Raw genomic sequence first — 14,772 nt, 5'->3', positions numbered from 1 at the left:
ACCTCGCCACGAGCCCGTCCCTGGGTCCCCCTGTGGCGTTCACGCGTCCGCCTTGCTCACGGAGGGGCGGCAGGGCACGCGTCCTGGCACACACACACACACACACACGGAGGGCGGTGGGGAGGGAGGCGGCGGGGACGGAGCCGTGCGCGGGGCAGCCACGATGCCGGCCGGGGTTGGGCGACCGGTGCTTCCCCCGCGGCTGCCGCTGGGGCCCCCTGCTCAAGGCCAGCCTGGCCTCGGCGTCCCTGGCCCCGGCCCCAGGAGAGGCGGAGTCGGCGGCGGCGCGGGGGGGGGGGGGGCGTCCTGCTCTGGCTGCGGACTGGGGGCTGCGTCACGTCCCCGGGGGCGGGGGCGGGCGCGGGCGCGGGCGGGAAGCCCCTACAGCCCGGGCGGGTGCCGTGGGCGCAGGCTGGCGGGCAGCTGGGAGCTGTCAGTCCCTGGTGTCAGGGCTTCACTCGCGCTTTTGGTTTCTTTTCTCGCGCAGGGGGAGGGGGCTTCTTGGAAGGAGGCTGAAGCCAGGGGGCCGTCCCCGCACCGGGGCTCAGGAAGGCTTCTGGAAGGCTGCCGCGCCCGAGCCGCCCCGGCTCCGGCCCACGCGGCATAGGCGACCGGGGTGCGCGAGGGGGCCGCGTGGCTCGCGTCACTGGGCTGGGAGCCGAGATGACACAGGCGCGGGCCCTGACTGTGGGCGTCCTGGGAAGCGAGGCCTCCCTGAGCCCCGCCCCCTCCTCCGAGACCCTCTCCCCCCTGCCTTCAGCGGACTCGCATCTAGGGGCCGGGGCGCGCGTGCTTGGCCCAGGAGTCGGGGTGAGCCACGGCCGCCACGCGCACCTATGTGCAGGGAGAGGCTTCCTGGGCCCCCACTCCCACCCGGACCCCCAGCGCCATCTCCACCCTTTGCTTTTGTCACCAGCGGAGTCCAGGCAGCTGTAGGGACCGGGTCAGCGTCTCCCTACTCCTGGGGTAGCAGGCTACAACACCACAAAGGGGGTGGGAGGGAGAGAGAGAGGCCTTTCATCCGCTGGGTCACTCCCCGGACGGCTGCACCGCCCAGGAGCCAGGCGCTCCATCCGGGGCTCCCGCGGGGGTGGCAGGTGCGTTAGCTGGGAGCAGCCGGGACTGGAACCAGCGGTCCTGGTGGGTCGAGGCAGAGGCCACGGCACTGGCCCCTATGACGACGCCAGCACGGAGCTGTGGCTGCAGAGCCGGGAGCCCCAAGCCGTGGGGGCTGCACTTCCGTCCCTCCAATGCCATCACCCCTCCAGACCGGCCTCGGTGGTGACCCAGAGAACGCCCAGGCGGGGACCCAGGCCGGGAGGAGTCGCCCCCTCCTCCACTCTACCAAGACGGGAGGGGCCGCAGGACAAGCTGGGCCAGGAGCTCGGGAGCCCCCAGGCCGGGCCGGGGCCCTGGGGAGCCGCTTCTGCAGGAGGAGACCCCCGCGGCCCCCAGATGTGGTCTGCTGGGGCCCAAGGGCTGCAGGGCGGACGCGAGGCTTTGAGGCTGGACTGGGCTTTATTTTCAAAACACAGAGAAAAGGAAGCAAAGGCGCAGGGCCGGCGCCGTCGGGGCCGTCCCCAACAGCGGTCTGGAAGGCCACGCTGCGGATCCCGGCATGCCCGGCGTTCGGGGGCGCAACGTCAAAACAGAACCCCCCGCGGGTCCGTCCGGGTTGTCGCTGTGCGGAAGGGGCCGGCCCTGGGCCGTGCCAGCAGGTGCAGGCCGGGCACGCGCTACCCACGGGTGCCGGGCCGGCCTCAGGGCGGGGGCTTCACAAAACCAACACCACACAGGTGTCCAAACTGGGGGGTGGGGGGGGGAGGGCGAGGCGGCCCGGCCGGAAGGAGAGGGTCCTGCGGCGGAGCGGGGCTTCGGTCTCCCGGGAGGGGCTCACTGCTTGCCCGCCTGCCGGCCCGGCTTCTTCTCCGGCTGGCCTCGGCCGGTGCCCGGGATCCCGCCTCGGCCCCGGCCGCCAAACACACCTGCAGGGAGGGACAGAGGCGGCTGGAGGCGGCCTGGCCTCAGCTTCCCCACCTGTGCGACGCCCAGGGAGGACAGGGGCTCCGCCACTCGCCAGGACCAGGGCTCCAGGCTCGGGGGAGCCTAGGGGCGCACCGCTCCCGCCACCACCCCCCCGCCGCGCCCCTGCCCGCACCTCGCCCGGCGCCGCCCAGGCCGCGGCCCTTCTGCTGCTTCTGCTGCTGCAGACCCCCGCGCCCGCGGCCCTTGGCCACCACCTCCTCCTTGACCATGTCGATGATCTCGTCTGGGATGCGCAGGTACTTGATGGTGCTGCCGCGGATGTAGCACTCGGGCATCCGCCAGAACTTGTCCCCGTCCTGGGCCGGGAGGCAGCGCGTCAACGCCCCCCCAGCCGCCCGGCCCGGCGGAGGGTCCTGAGCTGGGGGGGGGGGGGCGCACCCCCCAGGCAGGGCCTGTCCAGCCCCTGGGCAGCCAGGAAGCCCCCGCCTCCTGTGAGGCTGCTTTGGTCTCTCCTACAGCCCCACGCCCCCCGCCCACCACCCAGAGTCCACAGCCCAAAGCCTGCAAAGGGCAGGGGTCCCTGCCACAGCCCCCCCCCCCCCCCCTTCTAGAGCTGTCTCTGGGCCTGAGCAGGGCACTGACAGAGCCACGGGCCAGCGTGACAGAGACCGGTGCAGTGGGCAGAGGGGGGGGGCTCCCCCCAGCACGCCCCGTCCCCGCCCCACAGCCCTGTGCGCCCCTATCCCAGAGATGCAATCCTGGCAGCTTCCCGGCCACACCCCTGCCCGGGGCCCCTGCACAGGGACAAGGTCCACATGGCCCGGCTCGGGGACCGGCCCCGCCCTGGCCACCAGCCCCGCACGGTGCACGCATGCGCTGTTCCGGCCAGGCCCCGGTCCTGGTCCTCGGGTCAGCTGCTCCCTGGGCGGCTGGGTGGGCTTGCCGGCCCAGGGCGGGCTCCCAACGGGGACCCCAAGGCCAGCCAGACACAAGTAGGGCGGTCCCACGGGGCCCGGCTCCAGCGCCACGCTGGCTCCGCAGTGGCCAAGCACAGGCCAGGGACGTCACTCCTCCCCGCGGACGCCGGGGATCTGGAAGCAGGGCCCGGGGGCTGAGCCAACCCTGGGGAGGCGCCGGGTCCCTCCCACCCCACCCAGCTCTCCCCGCTTCTCTCTCCCACCCTGGGGTCTGACCCAGCATCTCCCACTGGGATGCGCCAGCCAGAGCATTCTCGAAGCTTCTCCGCTGGCTAGGGACAGAGGGGGCGGAGCAGCCCGGGCCTGGCGGCCACCGCTGAAGTCTACAGGGGCTCACAGCCTGGGAGGAGGTCCTCAGTGGGTCCCGGGGAGCTGCCCGCCCCTCCCACATCACCCCGTGGGGGTGGGGGGTCGCTGCTGGCCGGGTGACGCCCACGGGGCGGGGCTACAGAGGGGGCGGGGCGGCGCGGCCCTCACCCTGGACGTGCAGATCACCTCCCGCAGGTTGATGTTCATCCAGTTGTCGCAGCTGACCAGGTGCCCGTTGTACGTCTCCCCGTTCTTCAGCTCCACCAGCTGCCGGGAGTCGGGGCCGCAGGTTGGCCATGGCCTCGTGCAGACGCCCGGGGCTGGGGGGTACCCCCCCCCCCGGCTTGGCCCTGCAACCCCGCGAGGCCCGCGGACCACCTCCCGCGCGTGTGCACCCTGGCAGGGGGCAGCGCCGGCTCAAGTCCTTGCGCCCCTCGCCGCAAATCCCACGCGGGGGACGGGAGGGAGCTCCCGGCTGCTGCGGGCGCAGGGCTGCGCGCGGGCGGGCGGGACCCCGCACACTCACCATGGGGTGGTTCTGAGCCGTCTTCAGCAGCGACAGGGGAAGCTGAAAGGCAAGGAGCCAGTGACTGTGCGGCCCCGGCCCGGGCCCGGCATCCCCGAAATCCCCAACTCCCCCTCCCCCTCGTCGTTCTGCGGAAAGAGCCCCGCCCCCAGGTGGCCATGCCCACACCACAGCCTCGCTCACCGGCTCACCGGCCGTGGACAGCAGCACAAGGCCCGGCCTCGGGCCCCAGTTGCCTCTCCCCAGGCGGGCCACATGCAGCGAGAACATTCCCGAACACACGCAGGCCCGTGCCCAGTGGAGACGGCTCCTCGCCGGGCCCCTGCCCCGCAGGCCCCACAGGCCGCGCCAAGACGACTTCAGGTCTACGCAAGGCCCGCTCTGCTCAAGTAAAAATAACGGCGGGCTTACAGGGGTGCGCGGGGCGTCCTGGTCAGGGCGGCTGCGTCCCGGGCTGGAGGCCCCGAGTAGGGCCCGCGGGGTCCCTGCCGCCCACGCGGGAGCCCTGGGCTCCGGGGAGTGACTACGCACATGGGGAGAATTCTCCTTCCCATGAAGAAAGTAAATAAATAACGCGCTTGGCTGGATGAGCCCAGCTGATGTGCAAATATGACCGCATTCAAAAAGTTCATGGAGGAGCGGCAGGGCGCCCGTATCTCTGCCCTGGCCTGGCAGAAGCCAGGGCCTCCGTCGGGTCTCCCGCGTGCGTGGCGGGGGGGGCCCAGCACTTGGCCCTCCCCGCTGCCTCCCAGGCCGTCCACAGGGAGCGGGGGCGGGAACTGGTGCTCGCGGGATGCTGCACCTGCTGGGGGTTCCTGGGCCACCCCCCCCCGCCATAGTCCCGGGCCCCGGCCTGTGTGCGGAAGCCCGGGAACCGCTGTCTGCCACAGGGCAGCCCCCCGCCCCAGGGGAGCCGGCGTGCCGACAGCTGGGGGCACTGTGGCGCTGAGCCCCCAGCTCTGACGCTGCGCGGGGACACAGCTGAAGATGACCCAGTGCTCTGGTCACCCGGCCGGGCGTCGGGTGGGCGTGACCTGTCCAGGAGGGACGCCCTCCGGGTCTGCGAGGGGCGGCGGGTGTCAGAGGACCCGAGTCTCAGCCCAGGTCACCCTGCTCCAACCGGCAGGAACCCCCGCCCCACACAAAGCGGCTCCGCACGTGGGCAATGGCCCGCACCCCCAGCCCCCTCCGTGAGCTAGTAGGAGACCCCCCCACCCGCAGCGCCCCTGGGGGAGGGGAGGACGGGGGCAGCAGGAAGCCAGGCCCAAGCCCACTTCCTGCCCGGGCTTCCTGGAGGCGGGGCTCAGGAGGAAGAAGGGGCCACGTGGAGAGGGGGCGGCGGTGGGGGCGGGGCGGCCCTGCTTGTCATCTGGACGCCTTGTCTGCCTGGCGTCGCCAGCCGCGCTGGGGCCCCAGGGACACAGGGGCCTCACGCTGGCTGGGGGTTGGGCTTCGCTCCCCGCCAGACACCTGGGCGCTCGCCCCGCCCGTGACCCTGAGGATGGCGGTGGACCCGGCAGGTGGCAGCCCCAGCCCCAGGGGCCGCCTCCCTCCGCCCCCTGTCACCTCCCTGGGCCAGGCCCAGCTAATGGGCACCCTGGGGCGCACGGCTGTTTATTTCATTATAGGCTGCAGCCGGCGTCTAATTATCGCGTGTGTTTATTACCTGTCTCCCCGGCTAGACTGGAAAACCCGCAGTGGGCGTGGACGCTGCCCCCGCCGGGAGGGCGCGCGGGCGCAGGGCCCAGGGTAAATATTTGCAGGAGGTTAAGGCAGCACCACCCCGGGCGGGCGGCCGCCGAGGGAAGGGCGGAGCGGGAGCCACAGGTCAAAGGGGTGGAACTGAGAGCGCGAGGAGGGGCAGGCGCAGCCCAGGGCGCTTCGCTTCCCCCGCAGACCGGCCAGGGACACCCGCACCCATCCTGAGTCCCGGCTGCTCCACTTCCCGCCCAGCTCGCTGCTAACGCGCCTGGGAAAGCAGTGGAAGAGGGCCTGGGCGCTCGGGTCCCTGCACCTGCGTGGGAGACCCGGATGGAGCTCCGTAGGGCCCTGCACTGCGCCGGAGACCCGGATGGAGCTCCGTGGGGCCCTGCACCTGCGTGGGAGACTCGGATGGAGCTCCGTGGGGCCCTGCACCTGCGTGGGAGACCCGGATGGAGCTCCGTGGGGCTTTGCACCTGCGTGGGAGACCCGGATGGAGCTCCTCAGGGCCCTGCACCTGCGTGGGAGACCCGGGCGCAGCTCCTGGCCTGGCTCTGACCCAGCCCCGTGCCGTCGGGGGCATTTCTACACCTGCCTTTCTCTCTCTTTCCAATGCGTAAGAACCAAAGACAAAGACGACACCCAGGGGCTCCTAACTCGGGGCGGCCCTCCGTGGGCGCCCCCACCCCAGGCCCCGCCCTGACCACAGGACTCCCGCACCCCTGGGCCAGGAAACTCGGCAGCAGCCGGAACCTGGGGACTCCCAGGCGCAGTGCCCGCCAGCCGTGGTGGCCAGCCCCGCCGTCAGGCGTGCAGCGGGCGCCGGCCACAGGGACCCCGGCTCTGAGGAACGCACGGTCCCGCTCTGGGGACCCTGCCCTGGGCCGGAAGCCCCCAGCGGCACCCTCGGGCCACAGTGCCCGCCGGCGGGGTCCCCGCCCCCTCCGGCCTCAGTTTCCCCGTCTGGAAAGTGGACAGCGCACAGCTGGCCTGCTGAGCCTTGCTTAACGGCGGCCCAGCCGTGAACCGCGGAGAGCAACGTACTGGTGCCCGGGGCGAGGCACCTGCCGTCTCGGGTCAGTTTCCCCGGCTCAGGCCTGGGGGCGGGAGTGGACGCTGCGCCCGCACGATCCCCACGGCCCAACCCGAGGGCCGCCGACGGCCGCGTGCCCACCCCAGCCGCACCCCGGCTCCCGGACAGACCCCGACGGCACCCGGCCCTCACCATGGTGTCGGCGGGGACCGGGCTCCCCGGCCACTTCCGCCGCCGCCGCCGCCGATCACGCTGCCGCCGGTCGCCGCCCCGCCGCGCGCCACAAGCCTGAAAAGGAGTGGCAGGAGCGGGAGCCAGTCACCGCGGGGCGGCAGGGACGCATAACCAATCCCCGGACAGAAGGGCGGGTCTTCGGAGCTCGAGGGGGCGGGACTAACTTCCCGCCAGAAGAATCCGCGACGGGGTCGTAAAGTGCCGCGGCGAGTGATGCAAAAGGGGGCGGAGCAGCGCGCCCCGGCGGCATTGTGGGTAGCGGCGCATGCGCAGAGAGGAGCCGATCCGGTCGCCCGGGCTCCGCGGTGTGGGCCGGGCCGGTGATGGCGCCGGGTTTGCGTCTCGGTCGCGTTCTTGTACTTGGTTGGAAGTGGGGCGGCCGGGACTCGAACCGGCGGTCCTTAGCGATGCTGGCGCCGCGCCGGCCCCTGGGACGGCTCTAACGAGCAGGTGACGTCAATGTGACGTCAGGTGTTTGCGGAATCGAGAGATCGGTTCCCGAGGTGAGCGTGTGGCCCGGATGTGAGGACGCCCGCTGCCCAGATCCCAGCTTACTGGGTTCGAGTCCCGGCCCCAGCCATACCCCAGGACCCGGGTTCGAGTCCTGGCCCCTGCCACATCCCAAGGCCTGGGTTCGAGTCCCAGCCCCGGCCACATCCCAGGTCCCAAGTTCGAGTCCCGGCCCCAGCCACATCCCAGGTCCCGAGTTCAGTCCCTGGCCCTGGCCATATCCGAGCGCCCAGGGTTCAAGTCCCGGCCCCAGCCACATCTGAGTGTCTGGGTTCAAGTCCCAGCCTCGGCCACATCCCAGGTCCCGAGTTCAGTCCCCGGTCCCAGCCATATCCGAGCGCCCTGGGTTCAAGTCCCAGCTCCAGCCACATCCCAGTGCCCAGGTTCGAGCCCCGGCCCCGCTGGGCTGCGCAAGCGGACGCTGGCCAGCAGCAGCCTTGGCTGGGTGCTTGGGCCCCGGCGACCCGGAAGGAGTTCCCGGCCCCTGGCTTTGACCAGGGTGTGTGAAGAGAAAGCACACAGGAGAGAGTTCATGGATTGTGCTTTTTTATTTCTTGCCCCCAGATAAACTTAGCTTTCAAGCCCCCCCCCCCCCCCGCAGGCCCCGCGTTTTCACGGCCCTGCCCAGGGCAGGGCCTGCCCCTCTCCAGGGTCTCAGGGGGTCCCCAGGCGCCGTGAGCGGGAGCGCACAGGCCCAGCCCCTCCTACGCGGGGGCCTGGGGCGCTGAAACCCAGGGTCTGCTGTGGCAGAGGCCCGGCCGGCGTAAGCTGGTTCGAGTCCTCTGGTTCGAGGCCCGGCTCTGCTCTGATGCCGCCAAGGCACCTGGGAGGCGGCGGCGGGGCGGGGGGGGGGGGCTCTGCCTGTCAAATGACGCGGGGAGGGGGCCGGGGAGAGAGCTTCAGCCCCCTGGTTCCTCTCCAGACGGCCGGGTCCGGGCCAGGCTCACGCTGGGTCTCGCAGGTCCACCTGCTGCCCTTGGGACCCGCCCCACGCAGGATCCAGCCCCGGGTTTCTCCTGACGGTGGAACCAGCTGGTGTGTGCTTGGGTGGGGGTCGCGTTCGGCCCCACAGCCTCGCAGAAAGGCTGGCTGACGTCCAACAGGCTGTGGTCCCCCGGGGGGCGGGGTGACTTCCATGGCGCTCCCCAAGGATCCTCCCACAGCTCGGCCTCCACCCCGGGGACCAGCCTGGAGGTGGGGGTTGGGAGACCACGGGGTGGGGGTGGGGGGGTCCTGGCCTTTCGGCTGGCCCGTATTTTTCTGACACTTCAGTTTGCCCACCTTCTTTGGCCGGATGGCTACTGGGGGAGAGGTTCCGTCTGTCTGAGCCTGACCGTGAAGAGGACCCCAGGGTCGGTCCCCGACTGGTAGAACATCATGCCCCAGGTGTACCCCAGTGACCAGCCCGGGGCCTCTCTGCCCTTCTCTGTGAAGGTGAGGACGACCTGGTTACAGGGCGTCTGCTTGCACTGCAGGTCCTCGGCGGAGTAGGAGAGCTTGGCCTGACACGGGCAGACGCTGGTGCTGTTCCGTTTCACCCTGATGTAATCCTCGGGGCTGTCGCTGATCCAGCTCCCCGACCCGGTGGTCTCGCAACCCCAGCTTTTGCAGTAATAGCTTTCGGGCCCTCCGCACTTCCCAACATTCCCTTTCTTATGTCCGGGGCAGACGTAAAACTCGAGCCCCCTCAGCCAGGCGATGCCCGACGTGTAGGAGCACCAGCTCGACGGGTGGTCGTATCGGGGTGTGGCGGCGTCCCCTCTCCCCACCAGGTCACACAGGTCAAAGGTGATGCCAGGGAACCAGGTCCCGGCCGGCTGACGCCCGGACAGCGCCCACACCACCCTGTCTTCTATGGGGTTGAGCACCTCCCACGTGAGGTTAACCGGCTGCTGGGGATTGGTCCCCGCACTCCTCTGGAGGACGGCCAGCAGGCACAGGATGAGTGCAGCCGACATCTTGGCGGGTCGGTCTCAGCCGGAGGGGGCGGAGACGTCGGGTCCTCGGCCACGCCTTCCGCGCGAGTGGTCAATCCAGGCTTTAATCCCGTCCACCTGAACAGCAGTGGGGGGCACAGAACAGCTCCGTAAGGCCCTTTCCCACGTGCCTCTAAAGTCTTTTTTTTTTTTTTTTTTTTGACGGGCAGAGTTAGACAGTGAGAGAGAGAGAGACAGAGAGAAAGGTCTTCCTTTGGTTGGTTCACCCCCAAAATGGACGCTATGGCCAGCGCTGCACCGAAGCCTGGAGCCAGGCGCTTCTCCTGGTCTCCCATGGGGTGCAGGGCGCAAGCACTTGGGCCATCCTCCACTGCACTCCCGGGCCACAGCAGAGAGCTGGCCTGGAAGAGGAGCAACCGGGACAGAATCCGGCACCCCGACCGGGACTAGAACCCGGGGTACCGGCGCCGCAGGCGGAGGATTAGCCTAGGTAGCTGCGGCGCCGGCCCCGGCTAGTCTTCTCGGCCCCGTCTAGTCTTCTCGATGGCCACGCCCAGGCCCAGTCCCCCCCGCCCCGCTTCAGGTCGAGTTTAGCCTCTGAGTTCTGTCGGCTCTCCTGGGCAGCTCCAGGTGCACCTGCGCGTGCTCTCGCGGTATCTAGGAGTTCCCTGGCGGTCCTGCCGGTGAGCTTAGCCCCCCCCCCCGCAAATGGGAGGGGGCGACCCATACATTGTTTCAAATGAAGTCAAGTGGAGTCTATGGGGGGGGGGTGTTCCTGGTGCCGAACAGAGCCCGAGGGAGGGGCGTCACCCAGTCACCCATTCAGCCAGAGCCTCCCCTAACGTTCGGTCCATCCGCTCCACCTGTCCGCCTGGTCCATCTGCGCAGGTGCCACGTGCCGGTCCCGCATTGAGAGGGGAGGTGGGCGCTCGCCCTGAGCTACCTGAGGGGGCGGCGGGGTGCGCGGTGGGGGTACCTGCGTCTCCCCAGCCTCTAAGTCCAAGCGATCAGGGTCAACACCCGAGCAGACAGAACCGGGGGTCCTTCCTGCCTCCCTCCTTGACACAATTCCCCGCTCAGCCGCCGGTCCCCTGGGTTCCTCCTCTTGGGGGGGGGGCACAAAGTGTTGCAGCCAAGGCGGGGGTGGGGGGGTTGCCGCCATGTCCTGCCCCACCGGGGTGCAGGCAGCTGGGCGGGGCGACCCTGCCATCAGTGTCTGCCCGGTCAGACGTCCCCGGGGGGGGGGGGGGGAGCCTGCCTCCAAGGCGGGCCGCTCGGTCGAACGCAGAGTTACCAATTCACCTTTTTTTGACTTCCACGGGGAGGTCACGGGCCCTGGCTCGGAAGTCCGCGAGGTGCGGAGTGGCCAACGACAGTGTGCACTGACCTGCTGGCCGCGATGTCCGAGTCAGTGCCGTGGAGAGACAGCACAGCGACGCCGAGACAGGACAGTGATGCCTCGTGGCAGGTTCTCGCGGTCGGCCGCACCCCGTGCTGTGTGCGGCCCCGTGGGAGCGACCCGCTCTTACTCCGAACGAGACAGCCCTGACAGCGTGCGCACCCTTACCCTGGCGTCCTGGGTCAGCGGGGACCCCCGGCGCGGCCGGCCTCTCTCTTCTAGGGCATCCGCAGGCCTCCTTTCTGCTTATGGCCACACACCGAGTCCGCCCAGCCCATGGGTTGTCCCCACCTGGCCCTGCCGGGGAGAACCGAGTTTCGGTTTCTCCTAACGGGCGTGTCCTGGGCCCAGTCTGATCCTTTGTCTTGTGCAAAGCCTGTCCCGGCGTGCCTCTGGCTTCTCACAGCGGAAGTAGAAATACCCCCCACCCCCACCCCCCCGCCGCGTCCCCTTTTCCCTGGGGAGGCCTTGTCCCGCTCGGACTCCCCAAAGGGGGAGAGAGCTGTGTGTGCCCGGGACCTCAAGGCCGACCCCGCCAAGGGCAGCCTCACGGCTGGATCTCGCACGCTGGATCTCCCTTGTCGGACTTTTCTAGACTTTTCTGCGTGCAAAGTTTTGTGGTTTTTTTTTTTGTATTTTTTTTCTTTTGCGCAACAGGCAAGCGCTGGGCGTCCTGGAAACCTTTGCTAGGCTGCCCCCGCGTGGCCAGCTGCGGTACTGCAGGTCTTGCTGGGAGCCAATCAGAGGCCGCCGGCCCCTTTGTGGGGCACGTGACCCGCCCAGGCCAATCAGAAGCTCCCCTAGGGAAGAGGCTGCGGGCTGGGAGGGAGGAGAGGGGGTGTTTTTGTGGAAAGTTGTTGGAGCGAGCCAGGGAGAGCTTACCGTCAGGAGTGAGATCCGAGAAAGAATACACGAGCCGGGGGAAGCCATTGAGGGGACCAGGAGCCCCCAGACCCCGCTGTGCCTGAAGCCGAAGCCGCAGCGTCCGGGAGCCCGAGCAGGTGCACCTGCCGCCTCGCGCCGCCTGGAGATGGCCGTCTTCCCCACCCCCCATGTGACCATCGGCTGTCACCCCTGCACCTGCCAGCCGCTCACCGACTGAGAGCGCCGAGGCCTGAGGGTTTGCACGGGATTCTGGGGGGCTTCAGCGAGGCCGCGCCCCCGACCCCGCTGCTAAGCCGCGCGAGGCTGTGCGTGGCGCGCTCCGGGCTCGCAGGGCCGCTGTGACTGGGGTGCTGGCCCCCGGTGACCCTCGCACCCAGCTCGCCTGGAGCTCCATCGATTTCCGTGCCTCCCTCTTCCTCAAGCCAACACGCCTTTCTTATATGCCCTGTTTGTTTGTTTGTTTTATATGTGATTATTTGAAAGGCAGAGGCGGGGAGCGAGGTCTTGCACCTGCGGGTCGCTCCCCGCAAATCAGCAGCAGGGAGCCGGGAGCCCCGTCCACGTCTCCCACGTGGGCGGCAGAGGTCCGTGGACTTGGGACAGGGCGCATGTGCAGGGAACTGGCTCCCAAGCGGAGCAGCCGACCCGCTCGAAGGCACCGTGAGTTGAGCCCCTGGCTGCAAGGTTGGCGCCCTATCGGAGCACCTGCCCTGCACCCGCGTGGGAGACCCGGATGCAGCTCCTGGGTCCTGGCTTCGGCCTCGCCCAGCCCTGACCGTTGTGGCCATGAGGGGATGACCCAGCGGATGGAAGACCTCTCCCCCCACCCCCGTCATTCTGCCTTCCACATGCAATAAATAAATATTTTTAAAGTGAAGTTATTTTCCTTTGACTTCTGCTGTCTCGGCAGCAGGTGGAGCGGCCCCCACCCCGGTGTTCCCGGCGCGGAGGATCCACCCAAGGGGACCGCAGAGGCTTGGCCGCCGCGGTGCCGGGAACGGGACTTGCGGGGGCGGCGCGGCCGAGCCCAGCCCAACACGGAGTCTCGGGAGTAGATAACTGGGTCTGACTTCATGGGCTCGCAGCCGCGAGAGTGCAGCTCTCGCGTGAGACTTTGGACCTTTCTTTCGTTCGTTCGTTCTTTCTTTCTTTTTTTAAATATTTATTTATTTATTTGAAAGGCAGAATTACAGAGAGAGAGAGGGAGAGAGAGAGAGAGAGAGAGAGAGAGAGAGAGAGAGAGGTCTTCCACCCGCTGGTTCACTCCCCAGACGGCGACAACAGCCGGAGCTGTGCCGATCCAAAGCCAGGAGCCAGGAGCTCCATCCGGGTCTCCCACGCAGGTGCAGGGGCCCAAACACTTGGGCCATCCTCCACTGCTGTCCCAGGCCACAGCAGAGAGCTGGACCGGAAGTGGAGCAGCCAGGAATAGAACCAGCGCCCCTATGGGATGCCGGCCCTGCAGGCCAAGGGTTAACCCGATGCACCACGGCGCCGGTGCCGGCCCCCAAAACGTGTCATTGCAACCACTGTTTAAAGGGCCCCATTCAACGGCCTTAGAGACGCTCTTGATGTTGAAACTGTGACCTCCATCTGGGTCCAAACATTCTCTCCGCAAAGGAGGCCACGCCCCCACCGCGGCCCCTCCCCCACCCGGCAGCCCCTCCTTTGCTTCTGGTCTCTGGGTTGCCTGTCCTGTCCCTGGGGTCGCATGCCTGGGGCCTCATGTGGCTTCTCTGTCCCGGGGTCAGGGTCTGAGTGTCGTCTACACTGCAGGTCCGTCCCGGGGTCAGGGTCTGAGTGTCTACACTGCAGGTCCGTCCCGGGTCAGGGTCTGAGTGTCTACACTGCAGGTCCGTCCCGGGGTCAGGGTCTGAGTGTCTGCACTGCAGGTCCGTCCTGGGGTCAGGGTCTGAGTGTCTGCACTGCAGATCTGTCCCGGGGTCAGGGTCTGAGTGTCTACACTGCAGGTCTGTCCCGAGTCAGGGTCTGAGTGTCTACACTGCAGGTCTGTCCCGGGGTCGGGGTCTGAGTGTTGTCTACACTGCAGGTCCGTCCCGGGGTCGGGGTCTGAGTGTGGAGACACTGCAGGTCTGTCCCGGGTCAGGGTCTGAGTGTCTACACTGCAGGTCTGTCCCGGGTCAGGGTCTGAGTGTCGTCTACACTGCAGGTCTGTCCCGGGGTCAGGGTCTGAGTGTCTACACTGCAGGTCTGTCCCGGGTCAGGGTCTGAGTGTCTACACTGCAGGTCTGTCCCAGGGTCGGGGTCTGAGTGCTGTCTACACTGCAGGTCTGTCCCAGGGTCAGGGTCTGAGTGTCTACACTGCAGGTCCATCCTGGGGTCAGGGTCTGAGTGTTGAGACACTGCAGGTCCGTCCCGGGGTCAGGGTCTGAGTGTCGTCTACACTGCAGATCTGTCCCGGGGTCAGGGTCTGAGTGTCTACATTGCAGGTCCGTCCCGGGGTCAGGGTCTGAGTGTCGTCTACACTGCAGGTGTGTCCTGTGGTCAGGGTCTGAGTGTCTACACTGCAGGTCCGTCCCGGGGTCGGGGTTTGAGTGTTGTCTACACTGCAGGTCTCGGCCGCCCTCCTTTTCGTGGCTGCGTAGTCCGCCGTGTGGCCGTGCCGCAGTTCCTCTCCCTGTCCGTGGCAGGACGTGGTTTTGCCGGGTTTTGGCCGCTGGGGAGCGAGCTGTCCGGAACCTGGAGCCCCTGCCTCGTTCTCGGGGTTCCATGCCCAGGAGTGAACTCGCTGGACCCTGAAGTCATGGTTGAACTTGGGGAGCCACCGTGACCAGACCAGTCCTGCCCTGACCACGGGGTGGCACTGCGTGTTTGTCTAGAACACTCCCGGGGGGGGGGGGATGGGCCAGGTGCCGGTGACTTTGTAGCCGTCTACAGCATCCTGGTTACACTGTGGCGAGGTCCGGCTTCTGTTAGTGACAAGGTTGCCACGTCTACCCCACAACTACAAGACGTCCTCAACAAGGTCTCAGAAACTGTAGCCAGAAGATAAGAGGGGGCTGGCACTCAGGCTAGGGGCTACGGCCCCCCGGGGACACCCCCATTCCGGATCAGACCCAGCTCGCGTCCCAGCGCCTGCTCATGAGCACTCCGGCAGCTGGAGGCCCAGGTACTGGGGAGACCACGTGGGGCTCCCCGCGGCTCCCGGGCTCGGCCTGGCCCAGCCCCAGGTGTTGTGGGCTTTTGGGGAGGGGCCAGCAGATGGGGGTCTCCCTCCCTCTCTCTCCCTCCCTCCCTCCCTCCCTCCCTCTCCC

At 68.5% G+C, this 14,772-nt stretch overlaps 1 protein-coding gene across 8 annotated transcripts; it reads right to left on the bottom strand.

Annotated features, from left to right (window-relative positions):
- Window positions 1-1,499: 1,499 nt before the first annotated feature.
- On the bottom strand, window positions 1,500-11,017 carry LSM4 (LSM4 homolog, U6 small nuclear RNA and mRNA degradation associated). Of its 8 annotated transcripts, none has more exons than XM_062178185.1 (5): window positions 10,781-11,017; window positions 3,799-3,840; window positions 3,441-3,539; window positions 2,159-2,342; window positions 1,500-1,985 (listed from the first exon to the last, which is right to left on the bottom strand). In XM_062178185.1, exons 2-5 carry the CDS (start codon window positions 3,799-3,801, stop codon window positions 1,894-1,896), a joined length of 378 nt encoding a protein of 125 aa, XP_062034169.1. In that variant the 5' UTR covers window positions 3,802-3,840; window positions 10,781-11,017; the 3' UTR covers window positions 1,500-1,893. The 8 variants fall into 8 exon arrangements, with proteins under 8 accessions (XP_062034169.1, XP_062034168.1, XP_062034163.1 ...); XM_062178184.1 differs by lacking the exon at window positions 10,781-11,017 and adding an exon at window positions 6,725-6,823; XM_062178179.1 differs by lacking the exon at window positions 10,781-11,017 and adding an exon at window positions 4,210-4,650.
- Between the last annotated feature and the right edge of the window lie 3,755 nt (window positions 11,018-14,772).

Source organism: Lepus europaeus, chromosome 20 (genome assembly GCF_033115175.1).
Source record: "Lepus europaeus isolate LE1 chromosome 20, mLepTim1.pri, whole genome shotgun sequence".
Lineage (NCBI taxonomy): Eukaryota > Metazoa > Chordata > Mammalia > Lagomorpha > Leporidae > Lepus > Lepus europaeus.
The sequence above is the reverse complement of the archived record's forward strand: the minus strand, read 5'-3'. Positions and strand labels throughout refer to the sequence as shown.

Coding starts and splice junctions, on each gene's coding strand:
- LSM4 (XM_062178179.1), bottom strand. CDS start 4,635: ATGGCGGGGGGGGGTGGCCCAGGAACCCCCAGCAGGTGCAGCATCCCG. Junction 3,841..4,209: donor AGGACGCCCCGCGCACCCCT/GTAAGCCCGCCG, acceptor CTTGCCTTTCAG/CTTCCCCTGTCGCTGCTGAA. Junction 2,343..3,440: donor AGGTGATCTGCACGTCCAGG/GTGAGGGCCGCG, acceptor CTCCCGGCCCAG/GACGGGGACAAGTTCTGGCG.